This window comes from Kogia breviceps, chromosome 5, assembly GCF_026419965.1.
Source record: "Kogia breviceps isolate mKogBre1 chromosome 5, mKogBre1 haplotype 1, whole genome shotgun sequence".
Taxonomy (NCBI): domain Eukaryota; kingdom Metazoa; phylum Chordata; class Mammalia; order Artiodactyla; family Physeteridae; genus Kogia; species Kogia breviceps.
The window spans coordinates 12,379,851-12,403,626 of NC_081314.1; the positions used below are offsets into that span (position 1 = coordinate 12,379,851).

Below are 23,776 nucleotides of genomic sequence, written 5' to 3' on the forward strand. Positions count from 1 at the left end.
CAGCATTATTTACAGTAGGAAGAAGGTGGAAACAGCCCAAGTGTTTGGAAATAGTGCTGATGGTTACACAACATTAATGCCACTGTGCTGTGCACTTAAAAATGGTTGAAATGGTAAATTTTATGTTATGTATGTTTTACCACAGTTTAAAAAAGAGAGAGTCGAGGGATAGAGAGTGTGTGAAGGCAAGTTATTAAAGTGTTACACCATGTAAGTAAGCCTAGTAGGAGAGTAAGCCTAGGAGGGGTTGGTAAGAAGGAAAGGGAATGTTTGAGGGATTAAAGGATGCAGTAAGTCTGAAGGGAAGGTATTTAGGGAGTAAGATTGAGAGAACTGAAATAATAGCAGGAAGTATTGACTGATTTATTAGAATGTTAGGATTTCTTTTTCTTTTTTTTTTTTTTGTTAATTTGCCTTATTTATTTATTAACAAATTGGGATTGCAATATATGTAAAGTTTTTATCCTGATTTTTTTCCCTTTAATATTATACTGTGGGCATTTCCCTGTCATTAACCTGTTTTTTGGTGTGTTTCAGGTGTATAGCAAAGTGATAGAATTTCGTGGTAGAATGTTTTCAGGTGATAGAGTTGAGGATGTGACCATGGGTGAGGACCGCTTAAAAAGAGTGGGAAATGACAGTCTTGGGAATTGAACGTGGTCACAGTCACACAGGAGGAGGCCTGGAGGGAGCACAGAAGGCCAGCCTGGGCTGGATGTTGAAGCTGAGCGGATGTCAGTGGTTGATTTGTAGGAGCCTCAAAGGAAAAAGGGTTTATTTCTACTCTATTTCTTAGTGCTGTGCTTTTATTGTAGTATTGACCCAGAGTTTTTCCTTGGACAAATTTTGGGAAGCCTGGGTAGGTTGCCAGTCAGGGGCTGAACCAGTCCTAAAGTTGAGAGGTATAAAACAGTCTCAGGGGTTTCCCTGGTGGTGCAGTGGTTAAAAATCAGCCTGCCAATGCAGGGGACACAGCTTTGAGCCCTGGTCCGGGAAGATCCCACATGCCATGGAGCAACTAAGCCCGTGAGCCACAACTACTGAGCCTGTGCTCTAGACCCCGCGAGCCACAGCTACTGAAGCCCGCACACCTAGAGACTGTGCTCTGCAAAAAAGAGAAGCCATCACAATGAGAAGCCCGTGCACCACAACGAATAGCCCCCGATTGCTGCAACTAGAGAAACCACACGTGCAGCAGCAAAGACCCAACGCAGCCCCAAATAAATCAATAAATAAACTTATAAAGAAAAAAAATGCAGGCTCAGGTTACATTTTAGCTGTTCTTTAGGCACAGAAGTTTTTATCTGATTATGTATATTAAGATCAGTATAATGAAAAGAGAAAGTATTGGCTTCTTTATCTTGCTTTTAAAATTGTATAAGCAAGTCTTTGAAGACTTTTCATCAGTTTTGTTTTTGGAAGTGTACACATTGTAATGCTTCAAAAAGAATGTTTTTTGGATAGAATCTGATCTAAAATTTTATACTGTACATCACATAATTGTTACAAAGTGTGTTCAATTTATCAAATCAAAGAGAAGAAGGCATTCAGAAATCCCCAATTAATTAAATCCTATGTTGAAATTACAGTTTGGCTTCTAATTTTGTTTTCTCTTGTGACAGATCTTTTATATAATATAGTCTCTGATTTATATTGAGTCTCAAAATACTGTTTCCATTTTTCTTAGGAAAACGGGAAAGCATTTCCACAACTTCATTAGTTGGCAAGATCTAAGAGCTATTGAACTTGTAAAATCTTGGAATAGTTCTCTTTTAATGAAGGTAATCTTTTTCTTATGTTCTGTGATTTGGATGTTACTGTTTTTTCCTGTAAATGTCCTTTAGCCGTAGGCAGCATTGCATCATCTACTGATGATATCTTAGGACATTAAGAAGAGAATACACACATGCACACTCCCCACCCCAGTGAAATTTAATAGTAGTCACCCAAGAGCGTGCTGGTGGACTGAAGTCCTTAACAGCTGCATGTCAGGAGCTGCTGAGGAGGTTTGGGGTGGACCAGAGGTTCACAAGTTAGTGAGCATTCATTTCCATTCCTGGAGAAATCGAAAAAATACAGACTATGTCCAGAAAAGATACAGACTGTGTCCAGATTTTATCATCTTTTGCTATAAAAATGGTTAATGGATGTTGAGATAGATAACTAGCTGACTGCCACAGGCTTTCATCATGATGCCTGGCAAGCGGTGATGCTGATGACGGCAGTGACAGCAGTCGTAGCATCTCTCTCTGAAGTGTGAGACTAACTGAGTTAAAGAGCGAGACAATTTCCCAGCTCCTCAAATATGGTGAAACCTGCAATATTTGGTCTTACAATCAATATTGCATATTGATTGTTTTAATGCTTCTAAATGCTGCACAGTTAAATGCCTTCTCCGTTAGGCTGCCCCTACCAGCTGGCTCATGGGGAGTGTCTGCTCCATCAGTTTTCCTTGATAAGTGTTCGGAGACATTAATTTTATATGAAAACAAACTTGAATACATTATAGAATATGACAGCAATGCATGAGTGAAACAAATCTGCCATAGGCTCACCCACAATGATTTTTTTTGGTTAGTTTAATATATAAAAATGCACCTTGCTTTAATAACTTGTGAGGCTGAATACTGAGAGGTGCTGTTTATGGGAAAGATAGAGTAAGAGAGTTAAAAGTGGTTATAAGGAAATATTGTGAACTTTGAATGATATAATTTAAAATTATACTATTTATAATGTGCAGTGTTATACTTTAATATATAATTTTAGTTTTTAATAGGTCAAGTCATTAGGTGTTCCTTAAGTTAGTCAGTGAGGTGTTTAATAAAACTTTTATTCCTTTTAAAATAAATTGTGAAAACGTTTATTTCTGTGGTATAAGCCCCAGATCTCAAATCATGATGAAAAACTGACATCAAGCACAAAACTGAGCATTTAAATCACTTGTCTACTTGATATTGAACAGGTATATGATACAAGTTTTGGCCTCTCTTAGCAGAGAAATGCACACAAACAGACTCATGGAGTTTAGCACACAAAATTGCAGAGCTGGTCCTGCCAGTGAAGGAACCCTACCCTATAATCATCCTTTTCCAGATGCTTATGATCTGTTGACTCAGGTTCTTGGAAATGTTTAGGGAGGATGTGCCAGAGCGGGCACCAAGGTCGTGCGTTTAGCCAAGGCTACCCACAGGCAAAGTGGTGAAGTAATTGGGGCGTGGTGGCAATTTCCTGGCACCACAGTTTCCTCCAGTCACACCAGGCACCCATGCTTCCTCTCACTGTTCTGATTCATGCCTGTTGGTTGCTAAGGCTTCTCTTTGCTTTTAGCATAAAAGTCCCAACTCCTTACCAGAATTTGACCCTGTCTCCAGCTCTGACCCCTTCCCAGACCCCTCTCTCCCTGAAGTTGCCAAGGATTAGGCTCCAGCTTTGCCAGCCCTCAAGCCCTTTCTTACCTGAAGGCCCTCGTATCTGCAAGGGGCTCTCTCTGCCACCATGGCTGGATCCTTCTCATCCTTCAGGGCCCAGCCTCACCACCACCTCCTCTGTGGGAGCCCTTCTCTGCCATCCTATTCATAGTAGCGCTCCTCACCCCCCCAATCCGATCTCTATTACTGTCCTTTATTTCTTTCACAGCACTCATCAAATTTCAGAGACTCTGAGATGTACATTTCTTAATTGAAGTTTTAACTGAGGTCATTGTAGATTCACATGCAGTTGTAAGAAATAATAGAGATCCCTTACAGGCTTTGCAGTTTCTTCCAGTGGTGACATTTTACAAAACTATAGCATAATGTTACAACCAGGATATTGACATTAATATGATCCATAGATCTTATTCAGATTTCCCCAGTTTTACTTGTGTACTCATTTCCGACTGTAGGCATGTGTATTAGTTTCTGTACAGTTTTTTCCATATGTTCACGTATCTGTCAGCGCAAGGATGATGAACAGACGTGGAACTGTTCCATCACTACAAGGATCCCTCCCTCATGTTGCTTTTCATAACCACATCCACCGCTCTCCTGTGTACCTCCCCACCCTCTCCCATCCTTAGCTCCTTGCAACCACTAATCTGTCCTCCATTACACATTTTTCTCATTTCAAAAACGTTATATATGTGGAATCATGCCGCATAAAACATTTTTTTGATTTGCTTTTTTCACTTAATATGATTCTGTGGAGAATGCAGGTTGTCACATGTATCAATAGCTTGTTTCCTCTTTATTGCTGAGCTGTATTCAGTGGTACAGATGTACCACCTGTTGAGGGACATCTGTGCTAATTCCAGTTTGGGGCTATGACAAATAATGCTGTTATGAACATTTGTTTATGGAATTTTATGTGAACATAAGTTTTCATTTCTCTGAGATAAATACCCCAAGAGGATGATTGCTAGGTTATAAGGTAACTGCATGTTTTATTTTGTAAGAAACTGCCATACTTTTTCCCCAGTGGCTGTACCATTTGCATTCCGACCTGCAATGTATGAGTTATAAGACATACATTTTTTTTCCAATTTTGGAAAGGATGATTTTTTAAGTAGGATACATTTTTTAATCATCAGGGGTTTTTTGGTCATTTTAACCATAAATTATATCTTACAATTATGTCATAATTTAACTAGCAGTATTTTTCTCTTTTTTGCTAGTACATTAAATAGTGGTTCATCTTACAACCAGTGTCTTCTTAGATTATCTCATTTATTGATTTGATTACGTATTTGTCTGTCTCTTCCCACTAGAACGTAAATTTCAAGAAGGCAGGGATTCTGCCTCCTGTTCACTCTGTTTTCTCAGGACCTAGCGCAGTTCTTGGTACATGGAAGGTACTCAATAAATATTTGTTAAAAATATGAACAAAAGTGTTCCTTGTTCATATGTTGACTAAAAGTGCAGGTGTTAGAACTCTTAATACTTTTTGTGTGCCCCCGCCAAAGTATCTGCATTTTAACAGAAGATCCCTGAAGGATCCTAAATCTAAGTTTTTATACGGAAAAGTATAGTTGCTTATGGAAGAAGAACTCATTTCAGTTCGAAATGTTTCTTACATCAGAAGAAGGATTCTGGGTCTTCACCTTAAATACTTTTTAAAAGTCTTATATTTAATAAGTAATGTAAAATATAAGGAAGTGCAGAAGGTTTGAGTACTGGACAGGGTGAAAAGGAGGGTACAGACTTTCGGTTATACGATGAATAAGGTCTGGGGATCTAATGCATATTATGGTGACTAGTTCATAATACTGTATCGTATAACTGAAATTTGCTAAGGAAGTAGAACATAAATGTTCTCACCAAAAAGAGAAAAAGGTGAAAAAAATTAAAATGAGCCTCATTGCTCAAAAAAAAGGACAAAACTGAAATGTAGAGAGAACTGAGTCTACACATATCTTGATTGATGCATTATGCTAAAAATGAAAGAAAAATAAATTTATTTCTATTTTAAACAAATAAACCAAAATATTTCCATTTATTTTGGGGAGGGGTGGGAATAATAGGAAAAAATGCAAAAAGTAGGTACATTCTCTATAAATGAATGTTTTGTAAAACATCAGTTTCAGAAGTTGAATTGTCCATCTGCATCCTTCTAGTTAGGTAGCAGGATAAGGGTTTATTTTGTTGTTGTTTTTTGGGGTTTTTTTTAGTATGTCTTACAAACCTTAAAGCTCAATGCTAGTTTTCTGTATAAGGCGCGCTTTTTTCAGTTAAAAGTTTTGCATACGAAGAAGTCAATTGAAAACTGTATGTTTCATCTTCAATCATTAGATAAATATAAATAGTATTAAATGAAATCTCTTATCCCAAATTTTAAGCACTTAATGTGTAGGGGAGCTTCCCTTCTGGGTTAATACTAACTTGATTAAAAATGTATTTCTAATAGAAAAATAGCCTTCTCCCTTGACTCTCTACCTTTACTTCCGTAGTTAAAAATAGGTAAAAAGGTAGAAAATAGTTATTTTTAAAAGACTTTTATAAGTACTTGAGCCTCTAGTGTTTGCTAAACAAGTTCATAGTAGATGTGTCACATTTCATATTTTAGAATGCAAATTGTCCTCTTAGGTGCTTTGCTTGATCTCCTTAAGTGCTGAGAACACTTTATAAGTAGTTAAATAAATTTTTTGCTATTGGGTTTGTTTGCATGTGTATGAAATTTAATATAGAAACATCAAACACCATTAAATGCATTTTCCTAAAATATCTTTTTTTAAAAAATAGCTCATACACAGTTCCTGCCGAGTGCTGCACTTTTTCACTAGAAGTAAACGATTTTTAGCAGCCAGTTTGTTCACTTTCACAACCCAACATGTTTCTTTGAGACTGGCCTGGATATTGCAGAACCTGACTGAGGTAAGGAAAGAGTGTGTGTTTGTGTGTGTGTGTGTGTGTGTGTGTGTCTAGATTATTGGGATGAAAAAAATGCAAGGAATAAAGATAATAATTTGATTATTTGAGGGAAAATTAAGTGTCCACCACATTGGGATGGAAGACAAGGAATCCTTACTCAGTTTGTTTTTTTTAAACCTTTTTATTGTGAGTCATGGCACATATAGAAGAGTGAACAAAACAAAAATATACCACTCAGTGATATTTTGTGGAGCAAATATCTGTGTAACACTACTCAAATCAAGAACTAGAACACTGTGGCACTATGTATTACATTTTCTTTCCACTTTTACAATTTACATGTTTATTCCTCAGCACTACACTTTAGCTTTCTTTGCCTGAATATTTTTGAATTTTGTAAATGGAATCATACAGTGCTTATTCTTTTGTGTCTGACTCCTTTTGCTTAACATCATATTTGTGAAATATGCCCAGATTGTATGTAAATTAATTTCCTTATATTTTCATTGCTATTTAGTGTTCAGTATATGATTTTACATAGTTTATCCATTTATCCATTTTGTTCATGTACATTTGCGTTATTACCAAATGTACATTTTGGGCCATTATGAATAATGCTATGTAAATTCATTTCTGCTGTATCTCTACAAGGGAATGGAATTTTAAGGTCATGAATGTGTAATTTTCACCTTTAGTGGATAATATCAAACATTTTTCCACAGTTTTTGACAATTTACACACTCATCAGCGAAGGAGGGAATTTATAATTTCATTTACCATCATAATTGATATTATCAGTCTTTTTAATTTTAGTCATTTTGGTAGGTAGGTAGTGATATTTCATTGTGGTTTTAGATTGGATAAAAAAAGCAAAATCAAGCTACATGCTGTCTTATGGGAGACATACTTTAGATTCAAAAATACAAATCAGTTAAAAGTAAATGGATGGGGCTTTCCTGGTGGTGCAGTGGTTGAGAGTCCGCCTGCCAATGCAGGGGACGCGGGTTCGTGCCCCGGTCCGGGAGGATCCCACATGCCGCGGAGCGGCTGGGCCCGTGAGCCATGGCCGCTGAGCCTGCGCGTCCGGAGCCTGTGCTCCGCAACGGGAGAGGCCACAACAGTGAGAGGCCCGCGTACCGCAAAAAAAAAAAAAAAAAAAAAAAGTAAATGGATGGAATCTATGAAACAGAAACAGACTCACAGACATAGAGAAGACAGGCTTGTGGTTGCCAAGGGAGAAGGGGAGTGGGGAGGGAAGGATTGGGTGGTTGGGATTAACACGTGCAAACTAGTATATATAGGATGGATAAACAACAAGGTCCTACTGTATGGTGCAGGGAACTATATTCAATATCCTGTGATAAACCGTAATGGAAAAGAATATGAAAGAGAATGTATATATATGTATATATGAATATGAAAGGGAATATATATATGTATATAGAATCACTTGGCTGTACAGCAGAAATTAACACAACATTGTAAATCAACTATACTTCAATAAAATATTTTTTTAAAAAGCAAATGAATGGAAAAGATTTCCATGCAAAGAGCAACCACAAGCTAAGTGACTATCTAATATCAGATGAAACAAACTTTAAAAACAAACAAAAAAATGTTACTAGAGAAAAAGAAGGGCATTTTATAACAATAAGAAGTCAATCCATCAGAAATATATGACAAATGGGACTTCCCTGGTGTTCCAGTGGTTAAGACCCCACACTTCCGCTGCAGGGGGCACAGGTTCCATCCCTGGTCGGGGAAGATCCTGCATGCTGAGCTGCGCAACCAAAAAATATATATATAACAGTAATGCACATAATAACAGTGCTCCAAAATACAGGAGGCAAAAACTGACAGAACTGAAGGTGTAAATAAACAATTCATCGGTGGTAGTTAGAACAACTAGAGAGAAGATCAACAAGGAAATAGAAAACTTGAACAACAGCATAAACCAACTAAACCTAATAGACATTTATGGAAAACTAATAACAGCAGAATATACATCCTTCTTAAGTGCACATGGAACCTGCTCCAGGATAGAACATACGCTACACCATAATACAAGTCTCAATAAATTTAAAAGGACTGAAATTATACAAAGTATTCCTATGACTACAAAGGAATGAAGTTAGAAATAAGTAGCAGAAAGAAATTTGGGAAGTTCAAAAATATGTGGAAATTAAACAAAGCACTTTTAGATAATCAATGGGTAAAAGAAGAAGTATCAAGAGAAATTAGAAAATACTTTGAGATGAATGAAAATGAAAACACAGTATACTAAGATATGATGTAGCAAGAGTAGTCTTTACAGGGAAATTTAGAACAAGACTATATTACGTAGAGAGACTACATGAAAACAAATCTAATATTCTCCCTTAAGACACTGGAAAAAGGTGAGCAAACTAAACCCAAAGCAGACAGAAGGAAAGTAATATAAAGGCTAGAGTGAGGGCTTCCCTGGTGGCGCTGTGGTTGAGAGTCCGCCTGCCAATGCAGGGGACACGGGTTCGTGCCCCGGTCCGGGAAGATCCCACATGCCGCGGAGTGGCTGGGCCCGTGAGCCATGGCTGCTGAGCCTGTGCGTCCGTCCGGAGCCTGTGCTCTGCAACGGGAGAGGCCCGCAAAAAAAAAAAAAAAAAAAAAAAGGCTAGAGTGAAAACTGATGAAACAGAGAATAGAAAAACAGTTGAAAAAATCAACAAAACCAAAAGTTGGTTTGAAAAGATTAACTAGACTGACCAGAAAAAAAGAGAAAGATCCAAATAACTGAAATTATGAATGAAAGAGGGAACATTAATTGCAACTTCACAGAAGTACAAAGCTCTATTAAGCAATACTATGAACAAGTGTATGCCAAATTAGATAACTTAGATAAAATGGAAAACTTCCCAGAAATGCACAGACTACCCAGACTGACTCAAGAAGTCATAAACAAGCGGAATAAATCTTTTGTCCTTTAAAAAAGTTAGTACATGTTAATTTTAGAGGAGTTTTAGGTTTACAGAAACACTGAGCAGAAAGTACAGAGTTCCCATATTCCCCCCAACACGGTTTTCTTGTTATTATCATCTTGCATTAATATGCTACGTTTGTTGCAATTGATGAATCAGCAGTAACACATTATTATAAAATATTAATAATGATGTATCTATGATTACAGTATCATACAAAATAGTTTCAGTGACTAAAAATCCCCTGCACTTCATTTATTCATCTCTTACCCCTGAACCCCTGGCAACCACCGATTTTTTTTTTAAACTGTCTATAATAGTTTTGCCTTTTCCAGAATGTTGTATAGTTGGAATCATACAGAATGTAGCCTTTTCAGACTGGCTTCTTTCACTTAACAATACGCATTAAAGGTTTCTCCATGTCTTTTTGTGGTTTGATAGCTTATTTCTTTTTGCCACGAGTTAGTATTTCATTGTGTAGATGTATCACAGTGTGTTTATGCAGTCAGCCATTGAAGGATATCTTATTGCTTCCAGTTTTTGGCAATTATGAATAAAGCTGCTATAAACATTTGTGTGGAGGTTTTTGTATGAACATACATTTTCACCTCGTTTAGGTAAATACCTAGGTATGCGATTGCTGGATCATGTGGTAAGACTATGTTTAGCTTTGTAAGAAACTGCCAAATTGTCTTCCAAAGTGGTTGTTCCATTTTGCATTTCTACCAACAATGAATGGGAGTTGTTTCACATCCTTGCTAACATTTGATGTCAGTTTTGGATTTGAGTCATTCTGATAGGTGTGACGTAGTATCGCATTGGTTTAATTTGCAATTCCCTAACACAGGGGTCCCTAACCACTGGTACTGGTCGGCGGTCTGTTAGGAACGGGCCGCACAGCAGGAGGTGAGGGGCGGGCAGGGGAGCAAAGCTTCACCTGCCGCTCCCCACCGCTCGCTCGCGTTACCACCTGAACCTCCCCCCACCGCCGTCCATGGAAAAATTGTCTTCCATGAAACCGGTGTCTGGTGCCAGAAATGTCGGGGACCCGCTGCTCTAATAGCACATGATGTAGAAATGTGACTCTACTCTCATTTCTTTTCCTTTGCATTGACAGGACTTCCAGGATATATTGACTAGAAGGGATGACTACAGACATCCTTTTCTCATTCCTGATCTTGGAACAAAAGCTTTCAACATTTCACATTTAGTATAAACTTCTTTAGCTATCCTTTATCAAATTAAGGAAATTCTCTACTTTTCCTAGTTTGCCAAGACATTTTGTTATGACTGGATGTTGACTTTATCAAACACATTTTCTGCGCTTATTATCTAGGTGTGACAACGTGCTTGGGGTTTGTAGGGCGTCTTAAATTCATTGTTTGATATCTGTTGTTGATTTGGAAATTTCTCAGCCATTCTCTTCAAATATAAATTTCTGCTGCATTCTGCTTATCTTCTTTCCTTCTGAAAATCTGATTACATGTATGTTAGACCTTTTGACTAAATCCTCTTTGTCTCTCACTCTATCTTACATATTTTCTATTCTTTGGTCTCTATGGACTTTATTCAGGATATTTTCTTCTAACCTGTCTTCCAAATCTCTTATCTCTTTGTTTCTTATGTGCTATTATGAAAACCTGTCCACTAAGTTCTTAATTTTTTTAGTTCTAGAATTTTACTTGTTTTCCCCACATAATTAGCATGGTATTTTAAAAGTCCATGGCTATTAATTCCAGTATCTGTAGCTCCTATGGACTGTCTCTTTCTCCTCCCCCCACCCCCTGCAATGTTCTCTTGTTTCCTTGTCTGCCTGGTTACTTAATTGGTTTTTAAAAATTTTTAAGCCACCTTATTGAGGTATGATTATTGGTGTGCAAATAGCTACGCATATTTAATGCATACAACTTGATGAGTTTGGTGAACCTGGCTACTTGTTTGTATGTATGTGTATGTATATATATACATATATATATGTCTCTGTGTGTGTGTGTGTGTGTGTGTGTGTGTGTATATATGAGCCAGACATTGTATTTGTGAACTTGTGTGTAGAAATTATGAGAGCCTTAACATATGTTGTCCTGGATAGGATCTATGTATGCTTCTTCCATTCTTCTATGCACCAGCATTATCTCAATCCAATTTAATGATTGAGATGGTTCAAAGATGAGTTGGAGTTCCTATAAGAGCCCATCCTTCTAGTTTACCCTTTCTCCGAGGGTAGAGCCATTTGGAGTCTTAACCCAATGTGCGGAGGATTGCCCTTGGTCCTCCTACCTTAGGAAGCCCTGATACCTACTCTGTGTCCATCTAGCCTCACAAGGGCCTTACTACCTATCAGTCAGAGGGCCTGGTTCTCAAATATTTTTTAAAATAAATTTATTTATTTTATTTATTTATTTTTGGTTGCATTGGGTCTTTGTTGCTGCGCGCGGGCTTTCTCTGGTTGCAGCGAGCGGGGTCTACTCTTCGTTGTAGTGCGTGGGCTTCTCATTGCGGTGGCTTCTCTTGTTACGGAGCATGGGCTCTGGGCGCGCCGGCTTCAGTAGTTGTGGCACCTAGGCTCAGTAGTTGTGTTGCACGGGCCTAGTTGCTCCGCGGCATGTGGGATCTTCTTGGACCAGGGCTTGAGCCTGTGTCCCCTGAATTGGCAGGCAGATTCTTAACCACTGTGCCACCAGGGAAGCCCTCAAGTATTTTTTGAATGAGCAAATGAACTTACTACCTGGCACGCATTATTGCTACTTGCTGAAATACAGATTAACCTTTGTCTAATCTGAAAGAAATTTTAGAATCACAATTTCTAAATTTAAGAAAAGTTTGAAATCTAATAATATTACTTTAAGTACTCCATATTTAAGTGGTATAGTACTTGACTCTTCAAAATACTTGTTAAAAGTAATCTACAGATGACTTCTTTTTTTGGAACTCATGTCATCTGTCTTCATTTTATTGATCCTTTCTACTGTTAAAATATGATTCATTCTTAAATGTCTCCATTTGCTGTTTTTTAAATCTCATTTATTTATTAGCAAGCTTTATTTTTTTAACATCTTTATTGGAATATAATTGCTTTACAGTGTTGTGTTAGTTTCTACTGTATTACAAAGTGAATCAGCTATATGCATACGTATATCCCCATATCCCCTCCCTCTTGCATCTCCCTCCCTCCCACTCTCCCTATCCCACCCCTCTAGATGGTCGCAAAGCACCGAGCTGATCGCCTGTGCTATGCGGCTGCTTCCCACTAGCTGTCTATTTACATTTGGTACTGTATATATGTCAGTGCCACTCTTTTACTTCGTCCCAGCTTACCCTTCCCCCTCCCTGTGTCCTCAAGTCCATTCTCTTCATCTGTGTCTTTATTCCTGTCTTGCCCCTAGGTTCATCAGAACCATTTTTTTTTAGATTCCACATATATGTGTTAGCATAAGGTACTTGTTTTTCTCTTTTTGACTTACTTCACTCTGTATGACAGGCTCTAGGTTCATCCACTTCACTACAGATAGCTCAATTTCATTTCTTTTTATGGCTGAGTAATATTCCATTGTATATATGTGCACATCTTCTTTATCCATTCATCTGTCGATGGACACTTAGGTTGCTTCCATGTCCTGGCTATTGTAAATAGAGCTGCAATGAACATTGTGGTACATGACTCTTATTGAATTATGGTTTTCTCGGTGTATATGCCCAGTAGTGGGATTGCTGGGTCATATGGTAGTTCTATTTTTAGTTTTTTAGGAACCTCCATACAGTTCTCCATAGTGGCTGTATCAATTTACATTCCCCCCAACAGTGCAAGAAGGTTCTGTTTTCTCCACACCCTCTCCAGCATTTATTGCTTGTAGATTTTTTGATGATGGCCATTCTGACAGGTGTGAGGTGATACCTCATTGTAGTTTTGATTTGCATTTCTCTAATGATTAGTGATGTTGAGCATCTTTTCATGTGTTTGTTGGCAGTTTGTATATCTTCTTTGGAGAAATGTCTATTTAGGTCTTCTGCCCATTTTTGGATTGGGTTGTTTGTTTTTTTGATATTGAGCTGCTTGTATATTTTGGAAATTAATCCTTTGTCAGTTGCTTTGTTTGCAAATATTTTCTCCAATTTTTTTTTTTTAACATGTGCTCTATGAAAGGAACCCTCCTAGGTGCTGGGGTTATAAATGCAATCTAGTTCCTGCTCTTAAGGAGCTTAGGGAAGTAATGATGCTGTGAGATAATGGCTATATGGAAGTTGTCCATGTGGTACTGGGTTAGGCACACCCAAGAAATGCTAGTCTTGAAGGACAAATAGGAGTTGAAGAGGTGATCAAGTAGGATTTGCGGCATTATTTTCCAGTAAGTTAATGATATCTTTACAAGCATGCCAATTTCTCTATTAGCTAGTTTATAGAGGTTTTGATTCTTTTGTTTCCTTTGGCAGATTTTTTCTGTGACATTCCAGGTAAGTAATATTTTAGGCTTTAAAGGCCATGAGGATTCTGTCACAAACAGTCTGCCGTCGTAGCATCAAAGTAGCCATAAATAATACATAAATAAATGAGCATGGCTGTGTTCCAGTAAAACTTTATTTAAGGACATGGAAATTTGAGTTTCATATACTTCTCATGTGTCACAAGGTATTCTTTCTGTTCTTTTAACCACTATAAAATTACAAAAACGTTCTTAACTTGAGGTACAGACAACAGGTTGGATTTGACCTGTGAGCCATACTGTGCCATCCCATTTTAGACTTTCTATATTTAGACATATTTGTATATCTAAACTCAAAAAGAGATACACTTTGTTTTTTTCATCACAAAAGTAAACATTCTTGGTGTAAAACTAAAGCCTTTCATACCCTATAGTAATTGCTTAGAACCATTAGGAGTAAATTCTAGAAATTATTTTTCTATGTATATATTAATTTTTATTAAAAATGGGATTATATTGTATTTAGTGGTTGGCAGTCAGTCATGCACTTAATAATTTAGACTTTTGAATTGATTTTGTGCTGTTGTGTTTTCAAGGTGCGAAAGGCAATTGAAGAAGAAAATTGCTGCTTTGGGACTATTGATACCTGGTTGTTACATAAGCTCACAAAAGGTAAAGATGATTTGATAGATCTGTATCTCAAGTATTTGAGAATTTGACTGACAGAAATGATTTATCTAAAAAAAGTTGAAGTTTGAAACTTTTTCCCCCATATTCCAGACATACTGTTTCTTTGGTACCGTAATAACTTCATATTATACTAAAGCTAGATTAATTTCAGATTTGTTCTAAGAGGAGGGTGATTTTAAAATTGTGAGGAAACCTCAAACATAAGACCAAGGAGCAGTCGTAATTTCGAGAGTGGTAAGACTTGAGTTCAATTCCTAATCTGCCACTTTGCAACTATACCTATAGTATAGCTATAGGTAATCACGTTGCTTCTCTGAGCCCCTTTCCACATCTTTAAACTGGGAATCATGATATGGAAATGTGCCTGAAAGTGCTTTTGTAAAGTATAAAATTTCAAAAAGGTTTAGTGGGAAATTGCTTTGGAGACTTTGCACTGGAAATACACATTTTGGAATGAATTTGAGGGCAGACAACAGTCGAGACTATAAACTAGGGATAGGTGTTGATTTATACTACCTGATCATAAATAAATCGTTTCCAATATAAATTTAGGTTCTGAATTTGCCACAGATTTTTCAAATGCCAGTACAACTGGACTTTTTGACCCATATGAGGTAAAGTTATTTTCCCTTCTTTCTTTCTTTAAAAAATTTATTTATTTTATTTATTTTACTTTTGGCTGCTTTGGGTCTTCATTGCTGCGCACGGGCTTTCTCTAGTTGTGTTGAGCGGGGGCTACTCTTCTTTGCAGTGTGTGGGCTTCTCATTGCAGTGGCTTCTTTTGTTGTGAAGCGTGGGCTCTAGGCGCGCGGGCTTCAGGAGTTGTGCACCTGGGCTCAGTAGTTGTGGCTCGCAGGCTCTAGAGCGCAGGCTCAGTAGTTGTGGTGCATGTGCTTAGATGCTCATGGCATGTGGGGTCTTCCCGGACCAGGGCTTGAACCTGTGTCCCCTGCATTGGCAGGTAGATTCTTAACCACTGAGCCACCAGGAAAGCCCCTTCCCTTCTTTTTGAATCACCAATTTTTCTGTAATTTAGCTTGGATTCTGATGACATGTTTCTGTGCTCAGATGTGTTGGAGTAAGCTCATCACCTCCCTGCTTTCAATCCCGCTCTCTCTCCTGCCTCCCGTGAAGGATACGAGGTAATAATGAAACTGATTTTCATTATAGAAAATCAGCAAAATTGTCCCTGAATTCACCTGGCTTGTGTGGGGAAAAGCATCTTATTACATGTTTGAGGTGCTTGTATGTTCATTATGTAACTTTTTGGCCTACACTAAAAACAATTTGATGAATTTTAGAATTAATATTTCTAGAGCTATAACTTACTTTTTAATCAATTTTATTTGAAGCCACAATTTTGGATCAGTGGATGAAGAGTTTTTTGGTGTGCCTATACCAGTAGTGGCCTTGGTAAGTAGAAAACTTGAGGGCTTCTCCTTGTATAGTATAAACTAAATGAATGTACATGAATAGTTAGGATTAGATTTAAGAAACAAAAAAGGTCCTTGCAGAATAAAGTTAAAGTATCTTTTTTCTTTTTAACTTAAAGGGCTCTCAATATAATCAGAAGAGTTCTCCACTTTCTAGAAAGGGGACCCGTGGGCCAGTGTTCTATCATGGAAATACATTATAACCTTTTCTGACTTCTCTATATATAGTTTTTCAGAAAACTGTGTTAAATTTTTTAAAATGTTGTATTTTGAGTAATGTGTGGCTTGTATTTAATTATCTGAGACAAAAAAAATCGTGATGGGGCCAATGCTTAGTTTATATATGATATAGTATAATGATAAACCGTGATAGGACAATTAAAGAAGAAATATATTTACATTTTATAAAATCCTTCGTCAGCATCTACTTAGCTGGTAAAGAATTTGTGGATAAGTGAAAAATAAGCTGTTTCTGGTTTTTGAGGTTTCTTTCTTGATTATAGAATCTCAGATCTTGCCTTTAATTTCCTGTAACAGCTTAAACAGGAGGTACAGAGCATCTGTCCCTAGATGGACAGTCACTATGGTAGGTGGAGAAATCAAGTGAGGGGAGGGGAATTAAATTTTCAAGTTATAAATTCCTGGAGAGGACCAGTCTTGTTCAACTCAGGGTAGGCTCAGGTTTAGATTAAGGTATGGCTAGAAGACATAGATTAGTGAGAAAGCATTCTTCAGATGAGTTTTAGTCCTTAAAATATTGCTGTATATATACATACATGTAGTTACATTAACAAAATGTTATAGGGAAGTCCCTGGTGGTCTGGTGGTTAGGATTTGGCACTTTCACTGTCATGGCCTGGGTTCAGTTCCTGGTTGGGGAGCTGAGATCCTGCAAGCCGTGAAATGTGGAAAAAAAAAAAGTTATAATATTTTTAACAAAAATGCACATTTGGGAAATGTATAGTTTTAACCTACATCTACTTATACACCTATCACTCTTATTAAAAGAGAAATTTGTGTGGCCAGTTATTTTGACTAATGAATGAAAATGCTTGCAAGTTGCAAATGAACAATCTTAGTTGTTTTTCTGGACAAATTTTATTCTGACTTTTATTTCTAAGATTATTCTTATGATACTTAAAAGTGATGAAGTAGGTAGACTGCTGAAAATTCCCAAGACACATTAGTTATCCCCATAATATTAGTCCTGGAGAGACTCCTACCATATAGTTGTTGCTCTCTGTTTCCTTTTTTTAAGGAAAAGGAAATAAAATGGTGAACCATGAGAATACAATAAGTAAGACAGTGGGATACAGTGAAATGGAACACTGCTAAGGGCCCAAGGTCTTATATTTGAATGTTTTTGGCAGGTTGCTGACCAGCAATCAGCCATGTTTGGAGAATGCTGCTTCCAGAGAGGAGATGTGAAGTTAACCATGGGAACTGGGACATTTTTGGATATTAATACTGGAAATCACCCTCAACAGAGTGTTGGAGGTAGGTAGTTAGAATTTATCCTATTTATTAATAAAATATCCCTTCTTTTTACTTGTTTAACTTTTGTGACACTATTTTCTTATTTTATATTAAGGATATTGTCTAATATTTTTCATTATTCTTCTTAGAGACAGTTAATCCCCATTTCCCTTTTTTCTTAAATTAAAAGCACTAAAAAATGAGAAAGATTTTATGGAAAAGTTCAGAAAGACTAGGGTATTTTGGTCAGCTTTCCAAATATTTACCTATAATACATGTTATATTTGTTGAAAACATCTTTCTAGGCCTCTAAAATTTCTTTTATGTGTTAGAATTTCTTCTTTTTGTGATACTTTTTGGCGGTGGTACTTCTCAACTAGTGATCCATGCATATTTGGGGTTTTAATGACAATTGCTAAGAATTTGCTCTCTCTAATGGAGGAAATCCTGGAATGCACAAACCAAGAAATTTAGATTGTGTAACTACACCCAGGAGAGCTTGGGGCTCTTAGTCTGAACTCTAGTCTCCTAACATGGTTACTAAGAGGTGGATTTAAAAATGTTTTTCTTGCAAAAATGTTTTTCTTGCCTTTCATCCCCCCTAAAGTTCTTCCTTTTCCCCTAACTGGGAAAATGAAAGCTGGAAAAATGATCATTATAAAAATTAAATTAAATGAAAAAACAACAACAACAACAGAAGAATGATCATTGTTTTTATTTAGGAACGTTGTTTAGAAACTACAGATAGGGGACTTCCCTGGCGGTCCAGTGGTTAAGACTTCGCCTTCTAATGCAGGAGGTTCAGGTTCAATCCCTGGTCAGGGAGCTAAGATCCCACATGCCTTGGGACCACAAAACCAAAACATAAAACAGAAGTAGTATTGTAACAAATTCAATAAAGAGTTAAAAAGAAATTAGAAACTACAGATAAATGCAATAGCATGGTTAGTTGTCTGACAAACCAATCTCATAGTAACCCTTAATTTCTCAATTAAAATATTGTTTCTGTGTTTCTAGAGACATAGATATGCTTGTAGCTACTAAAAGCTAATATTTATTGTTCTTTTTCTATGCCAGGCACTGTCCTAAGTCCTTTTTCAGTTTATTCTCACAGAAGCTCTCCGAGGTAGACCACTTTACAGTCGAGGAAAGTAAGACTAAGAAACTAGAAACTTGTAAGACCACAGCTAGGAAATGAGAGAGGGCTGGGATTTGAACTCAGGCAGTCTGACTCCACAGGCATGTTGCTAGTTTTTGAGGTAATCAAATTGTTCCACTGTAGACATCTCTGTAATGAATTCACTATTTATTGTGTGACTTATATTGTTTATCTGTTTTTAAGGCTTTTATCCATTAATTGGGTGGAAGATTGGGCAAGAAGTGGTGTGCTTAGCTGAAGGCAATGCAGGAGACACCGGTACTGCCATACAGTGGGCTCAACAGTTAGGTGAGTCGTCTATTTCAACAGATTTCTTAGGCCAGACATAACTCAGGAAAGCCACAGGATCGCAGATCAGCACGAATGGATGATTCAAATGAAACGAAATAAAATGACATGCTAGAAGAAAATACAGGATGTTATTTTTATGACATTGGGATGGTAAAAGGCTAGGCATTAAAGCCAGATACCATAAAGAAAAAGAATAATAGATGTAAGTATAGAAAACATTAGAACGTGTAGGGAGAGATTCTGTAGCAAAGTTGAAAGACAAACTGGTAAGGACAATTTGTAGCATATGTTAGAAAAATTTAAAAAGATGACCAAAAAAATTGGACAAAAGGCAGAGGAATAGGTATTTTATAAATCAAGTGACTGTTAAAATATGCTGTTTAAATTAAATAATCAAAGAAATACACACTTAAAAATTGATGTCTCCTATGATTGTCAGAAATTAATTAGCTCTACGATGCTCAGCATTGATGGAAACGTAGAGAGAAAAGTATTCTTGTTTTCCATTGGGATGAATGTTAATTAGTATGGCCTTTCTGGAGGGCAATTAGGCAACATGTATCATTTTATAGAGTTCAGACCCTTGGCCTTCAGGTCTATTCTTTGTTTCCTAAGAAAATAATCATACAGGTGTGCAAAGACATGTGTACATACATGGGTGTTTAACACGGCAATTGGAAATAAGTTCCTGTCTAATAATAAAGCATTAAGTAAGTAAATGTCAGTACATCCATATAGTGGAACACTGTACAAATAACACAAATACTGTAGTCACAAATAACCGTGTAGTTGCACATCTTATTGACATGCAACATTGTCTGTGATACATTAAGGAAGGGATGAAGCAGTCGCAGAATAGCCTGTATGAATATTGTTTGCTTTTTTTAGCTTTTTGAGATATAATTCACATGACAAAGAATTCACTTACTTAAGGTGTACAATTCAGTATTTTTTAGTATTTTCACAGGGTTGTGTAGCCATCACCACAATCTAACTTTAGAACATTTTTGTCTCCATAAAAGAAACCCCCCTACCCATTGGTGGTGACTCCCTGTTCTACCCCCCCAGCCCTAAGCTACCGTTAATCAACTTTCTTTCTCTGGATTTGTCTATTCTGGACATTTCATATGGATGGAATCAAACAATATGTGGTCTTTTGTGACTGGCTTTTTTCACTCAGCATGTAATGTTTTCAAGGTTCACCCATGTTGTAGCATGTATCATTACTTCATTTATTTTCATTGCTGAATAATTTTCCACCATATGGATGAACTAGCATTTATCCATTTGACAGTTGATGGCCATCTGGGTTGTTTCCACTTTTTGGCTGTTGTGAATAATGAAGAGCCTATGTATTATATAACTATATACATATATATATATATATATATATATATTTTGCGGTACGAGGGTCTCTCACTGTTGTGGCCCCTCCCGTTGCGGAGCACAGGCTCCAGACGTGCAGGCTCAGCGGCCATGGCTCACGGGCCCAGCCGCTCCGCGGCATGTGGGATCTTCCCGGGCCGGGGCACGAACCCGTGTCCCCTGCATCGGCAGGCGGACTCTCAACCACTGAGCCACCAGGGAAGCCCTATATAACCATATTTAATGCATACAGTATGTAGTGTTATATACCAATGTATTAACAGTAGTTATCTCTGATGATTAAATTATGAGGGGCTCTGACTATCTACTTTGCTGATTTGAACTAAACTGATTTGCTTAAAGACAAAGAAAACATATACTGGCAGAAAACATATACTTCAGGAGGAAAATGCCAATCCATTTCTTCCTTTCTCTCTCTTTCTCTATAAGCCTGCACCTGCATTATCAGCATAAGATTACTTATTAACAACAACAACAACAAATTGTTTATTTGGAAGCTTTTTTATCACTTAAAAGTCTCTTCTTCCTTAAATGTCTTTTAATTTTTTGGACATGTATCTTTAGTCAACTCAGAATTATCAGAAATAGAAAATATAGGTTACCTATTTCTTGTCTTTTAGTTATACCTTTTATTAATTTTACTCCTCCCCCCCCCAAAAAAAAGTGCAAAGAAAAAGCAGAATAATTTCACATTCCTCATTTAAAAAATAATCATTCCCAAGTTTCTTTGACATCATGTGCACATTTTCAGGGGGAATCATTTCCACTGCTTTGCTGGGTTGGGGCTCATTCACTGTGATTCTCAAGTGATGAAAACTCTTTTCTGGGGGATGGAGCTAAATGGCCCTGACCTAGAAAAGCGGTGTGATTTCCAGTGGACGCATAAGCCCTGCCTAAAGACCAGTCCCATCTCTAGCAGGAAGCAGGACCATTTGTCTGACTGGAGAGAGATAGAATTCAGAGTTGAATTATTTACTTAAAAATTTCAGTCATTGGCAGAGCTAAACATTACTGGTATACATCTGTCTAAAATGTAAAAAAAAGTTGACCTTTATTTGAATATATCTCTTTCTGTTCTGAGAATTCACTTTAATGAGTATATCGAGAAAATAACTGAATTATGTTCAGGAGAAACACAGTGCGTAAGAGCCCGAGTGACCCTGTCATTTCCTTGAAGATGTGTATTCTGAGCATTTATGTCTGTGTGACATGCTGGGTTTGTTCCACACTGAATGGTGGCTTCCTCCTATCCCTTTACTGGGTTGAATACCTCAGTCGAGCTCAGGCACAAAAGCTCTTTTAAGCCACTTTCATCTTGACTTTCAGATTTATTTTCTTAATCTTTTTCACACAGGCCAATTCTCTCACTTTTTTCCCCCTTGAGTCCCTATGGGATCATCTCTTTTTCCTTTTCATCTGGTCCATCTCGGCTCCCCTTCACTCTCTGTTCTCTATTTTGCTCTCTCAATCTTAGAAATATTTTTATGTCTTCCAGCTTTTATTCAGTTAACAAATAACAAGTGCTAAGTACAAACCTGGACCTGTACATGCTAGGAGACACCAGTGGATAAGACAGTCACTCCCTGCCCTCATGGAGGTTATAGTCTAGCAGGAAAGATATATATTAAATGAATAATTGAAAAAAAAAACAAAAGAAATCAGTGTTAAGTACCAGGAAAGAGAAGCAGAGATAGAATCAGTGATCTCTTTCTAAAGGGAGGGCTTTGTTTGGTCTGGGGAATCAGAGGGCTTCTTTAAAGAAGTCATGTTTCAGGCTCCCCTGGTGGCTCAGTGGTTAAGAATCCGCCTGCCAATGCAGGGGACATGGGTTCAAGCCCTGGCCTGGGAAGATCCCACATGCCCCGGAGCGGCTGGGCCCCTGAGCCACAACTACTGAGCCTGCACTGTAGAGCTCGTGTGCCACAACTACTGAGCCCACATACCACAACTGCTGAAGCCCGTGTGCCTAGAGCCCATGCTCCGCAACAGGAGAAGCCCCTGCAACGAAGAGTAGCCCCCGCTCGCCACAACCCAGAGAAAGCCCATGCACGGCAACAAAGACCCAATGCAGCCAAAAACAATAAATAAATTAAATAATTTATTTTTTAAAAAGTCATCTGCAACTAAAAAAAATTAAAAATAGAGGGCTTCCCTGGTGGCGCAGTGGTTGAGGGTCCACCTGCCCATGCAGGGGGCACGGGTTCGTGCCTCGGTCCGGGAAGATCCCACGTGCCGCGGAGCGGCTGGGCCCGTGGGCCATGGCCGCTGAGCCTACGCGTCCGGAGCCTGTGCTCCGCAACGGGACAGGCCGCAACAGTGAGAGGCCCGCGTACCACAAAAAAAAAAAAAAAAAGAAAGAAAAGAAAAGAAAAAGAAGTCGTGTTTCAGCTGGGACTGAAGGAAGAACAAGAGTGGTTGGACAGATGGGAGAAGCACTTGGTCAAGGAGCAGTCCAAACAGAGAGGACCAGTGAAGAAGGCCCTGAGCAAGGAGAAGCATGGCCTATTCAAGGAACTGAGAGAATGCCCTATTTCTTTCCTACAACTGAGACAGTTCCCATCTCTGTTGTCCTCCGGTAACGTGGGCCAGGGACATCTAGCAATTCCACTTTTAATTGCTACATGTCACATCTGCCTGCTCCAGGCAATCCCCATCAGACTCCCAGTATACATTGAAAATTACTCAGGACTCTTGTTTACCAGAAATAAAGGAAACTGATTTCTTCTCTCTGGGTCTCTTTGGAAGAGAGATAACAGCCTCTCTCATTAGAGGAGATGAGATAAACATTCTCTCATCTAGGAACTAATTAGGTGGTGGTGAATGGTTACATATTGTTGCTAGTGAGTAGGGACTTTGTTCATGGTCTTGCATCCCTTTTGCTTCCTGCTGGGATGACACACAGTAAGATAAATATGGCTGCAGCTGGAGTGGAGCCCAGCCATGAATGAAACCGTGAGTGGTCAAGGAGACTGTGCAGACCCAGGGTCTGTAGAGGGCACCAACTGAGTGTTATTGGTGAAAATACCAGAGGCTGCTGAGGACCCTGTAGATGTTCTCTGTGGATCGAGCCTGCTGAGCCAAGAGAAAATCCCCTCACATGTGGAGAAGAAAAAGCTGGGCCTCCCCACTCCTGGGAGAACCTGATAACAGTGGATGTCAGTACTGATTGGTCTGAATTGCTCGTCTTCCAGGCTAAGTGGAGAGGCCTGCTCTTTCTCATACTTTGAGAAACCTGAGAGTCAAGGGTATTCATTCCCTTACCTCTCACTGCCTGCCAACCCCATAGCCCGACCTGAAGCAGAGCACAAAGCATTCAAGAACATCCAGTACCCTCAAGGAGGGTGACCAGGTTCCATAAAGCACAACAGGTGGCTCCCACAGAGGCAGATGTCATGGAGGAAACAGAAGATTAAACTAACAACAACAGTGGGCTTCCCTGGTGGCGCAGTGGTTAAGAATCCGCCTGCCAATGCAGGGGACACGGGTTTGATCCCTGGTCCAGGAAGATCCCACGTGCCACAGAGCAGCTAAGCCTGTGCGTCACAACTACTGAGGCTGCGCTCCACAACAAGTGAAGCCACCGCGATGAGAAGGCCACGCGCTGCAATGAAGAGTAGCCCCCGCT

General features: G+C 38.4%; 1 protein-coding gene across 3 annotated transcripts in view; it reads left to right on the top strand.

Moving 5' to 3' along the window:
* GK5 (glycerol kinase 5) overlaps window positions 1–23,776 on the top strand; it is an 82,873-nt gene that overhangs the window by 36,766 nt on the left and 22,331 nt on the right. For all 3 annotated transcript variants that reach the window (XM_067035330.1, XM_059064947.2, XM_067035331.1), the window contains 8 exons: window positions 1,688–1,781; window positions 6,216–6,347; window positions 14,313–14,388; window positions 14,959–15,020; window positions 15,475–15,548; window positions 15,759–15,819; window positions 17,210–17,336; window positions 18,658–18,762. In XM_067035330.1, the coding sequence (XP_066891431.1) occupies window positions 1,688–1,781; window positions 6,216–6,347; window positions 14,313–14,388; window positions 14,959–15,020; window positions 15,475–15,548; window positions 15,759–15,819; window positions 17,210–17,336; window positions 18,658–18,762 (731 nt within the window). The remainder of the gene's footprint in view (window positions 1–1,687; window positions 1,782–6,215; window positions 6,348–14,312; window positions 14,389–14,958; window positions 15,021–15,474; window positions 15,549–15,758; window positions 15,820–17,209; window positions 17,337–18,657; window positions 18,763–23,776) is intronic.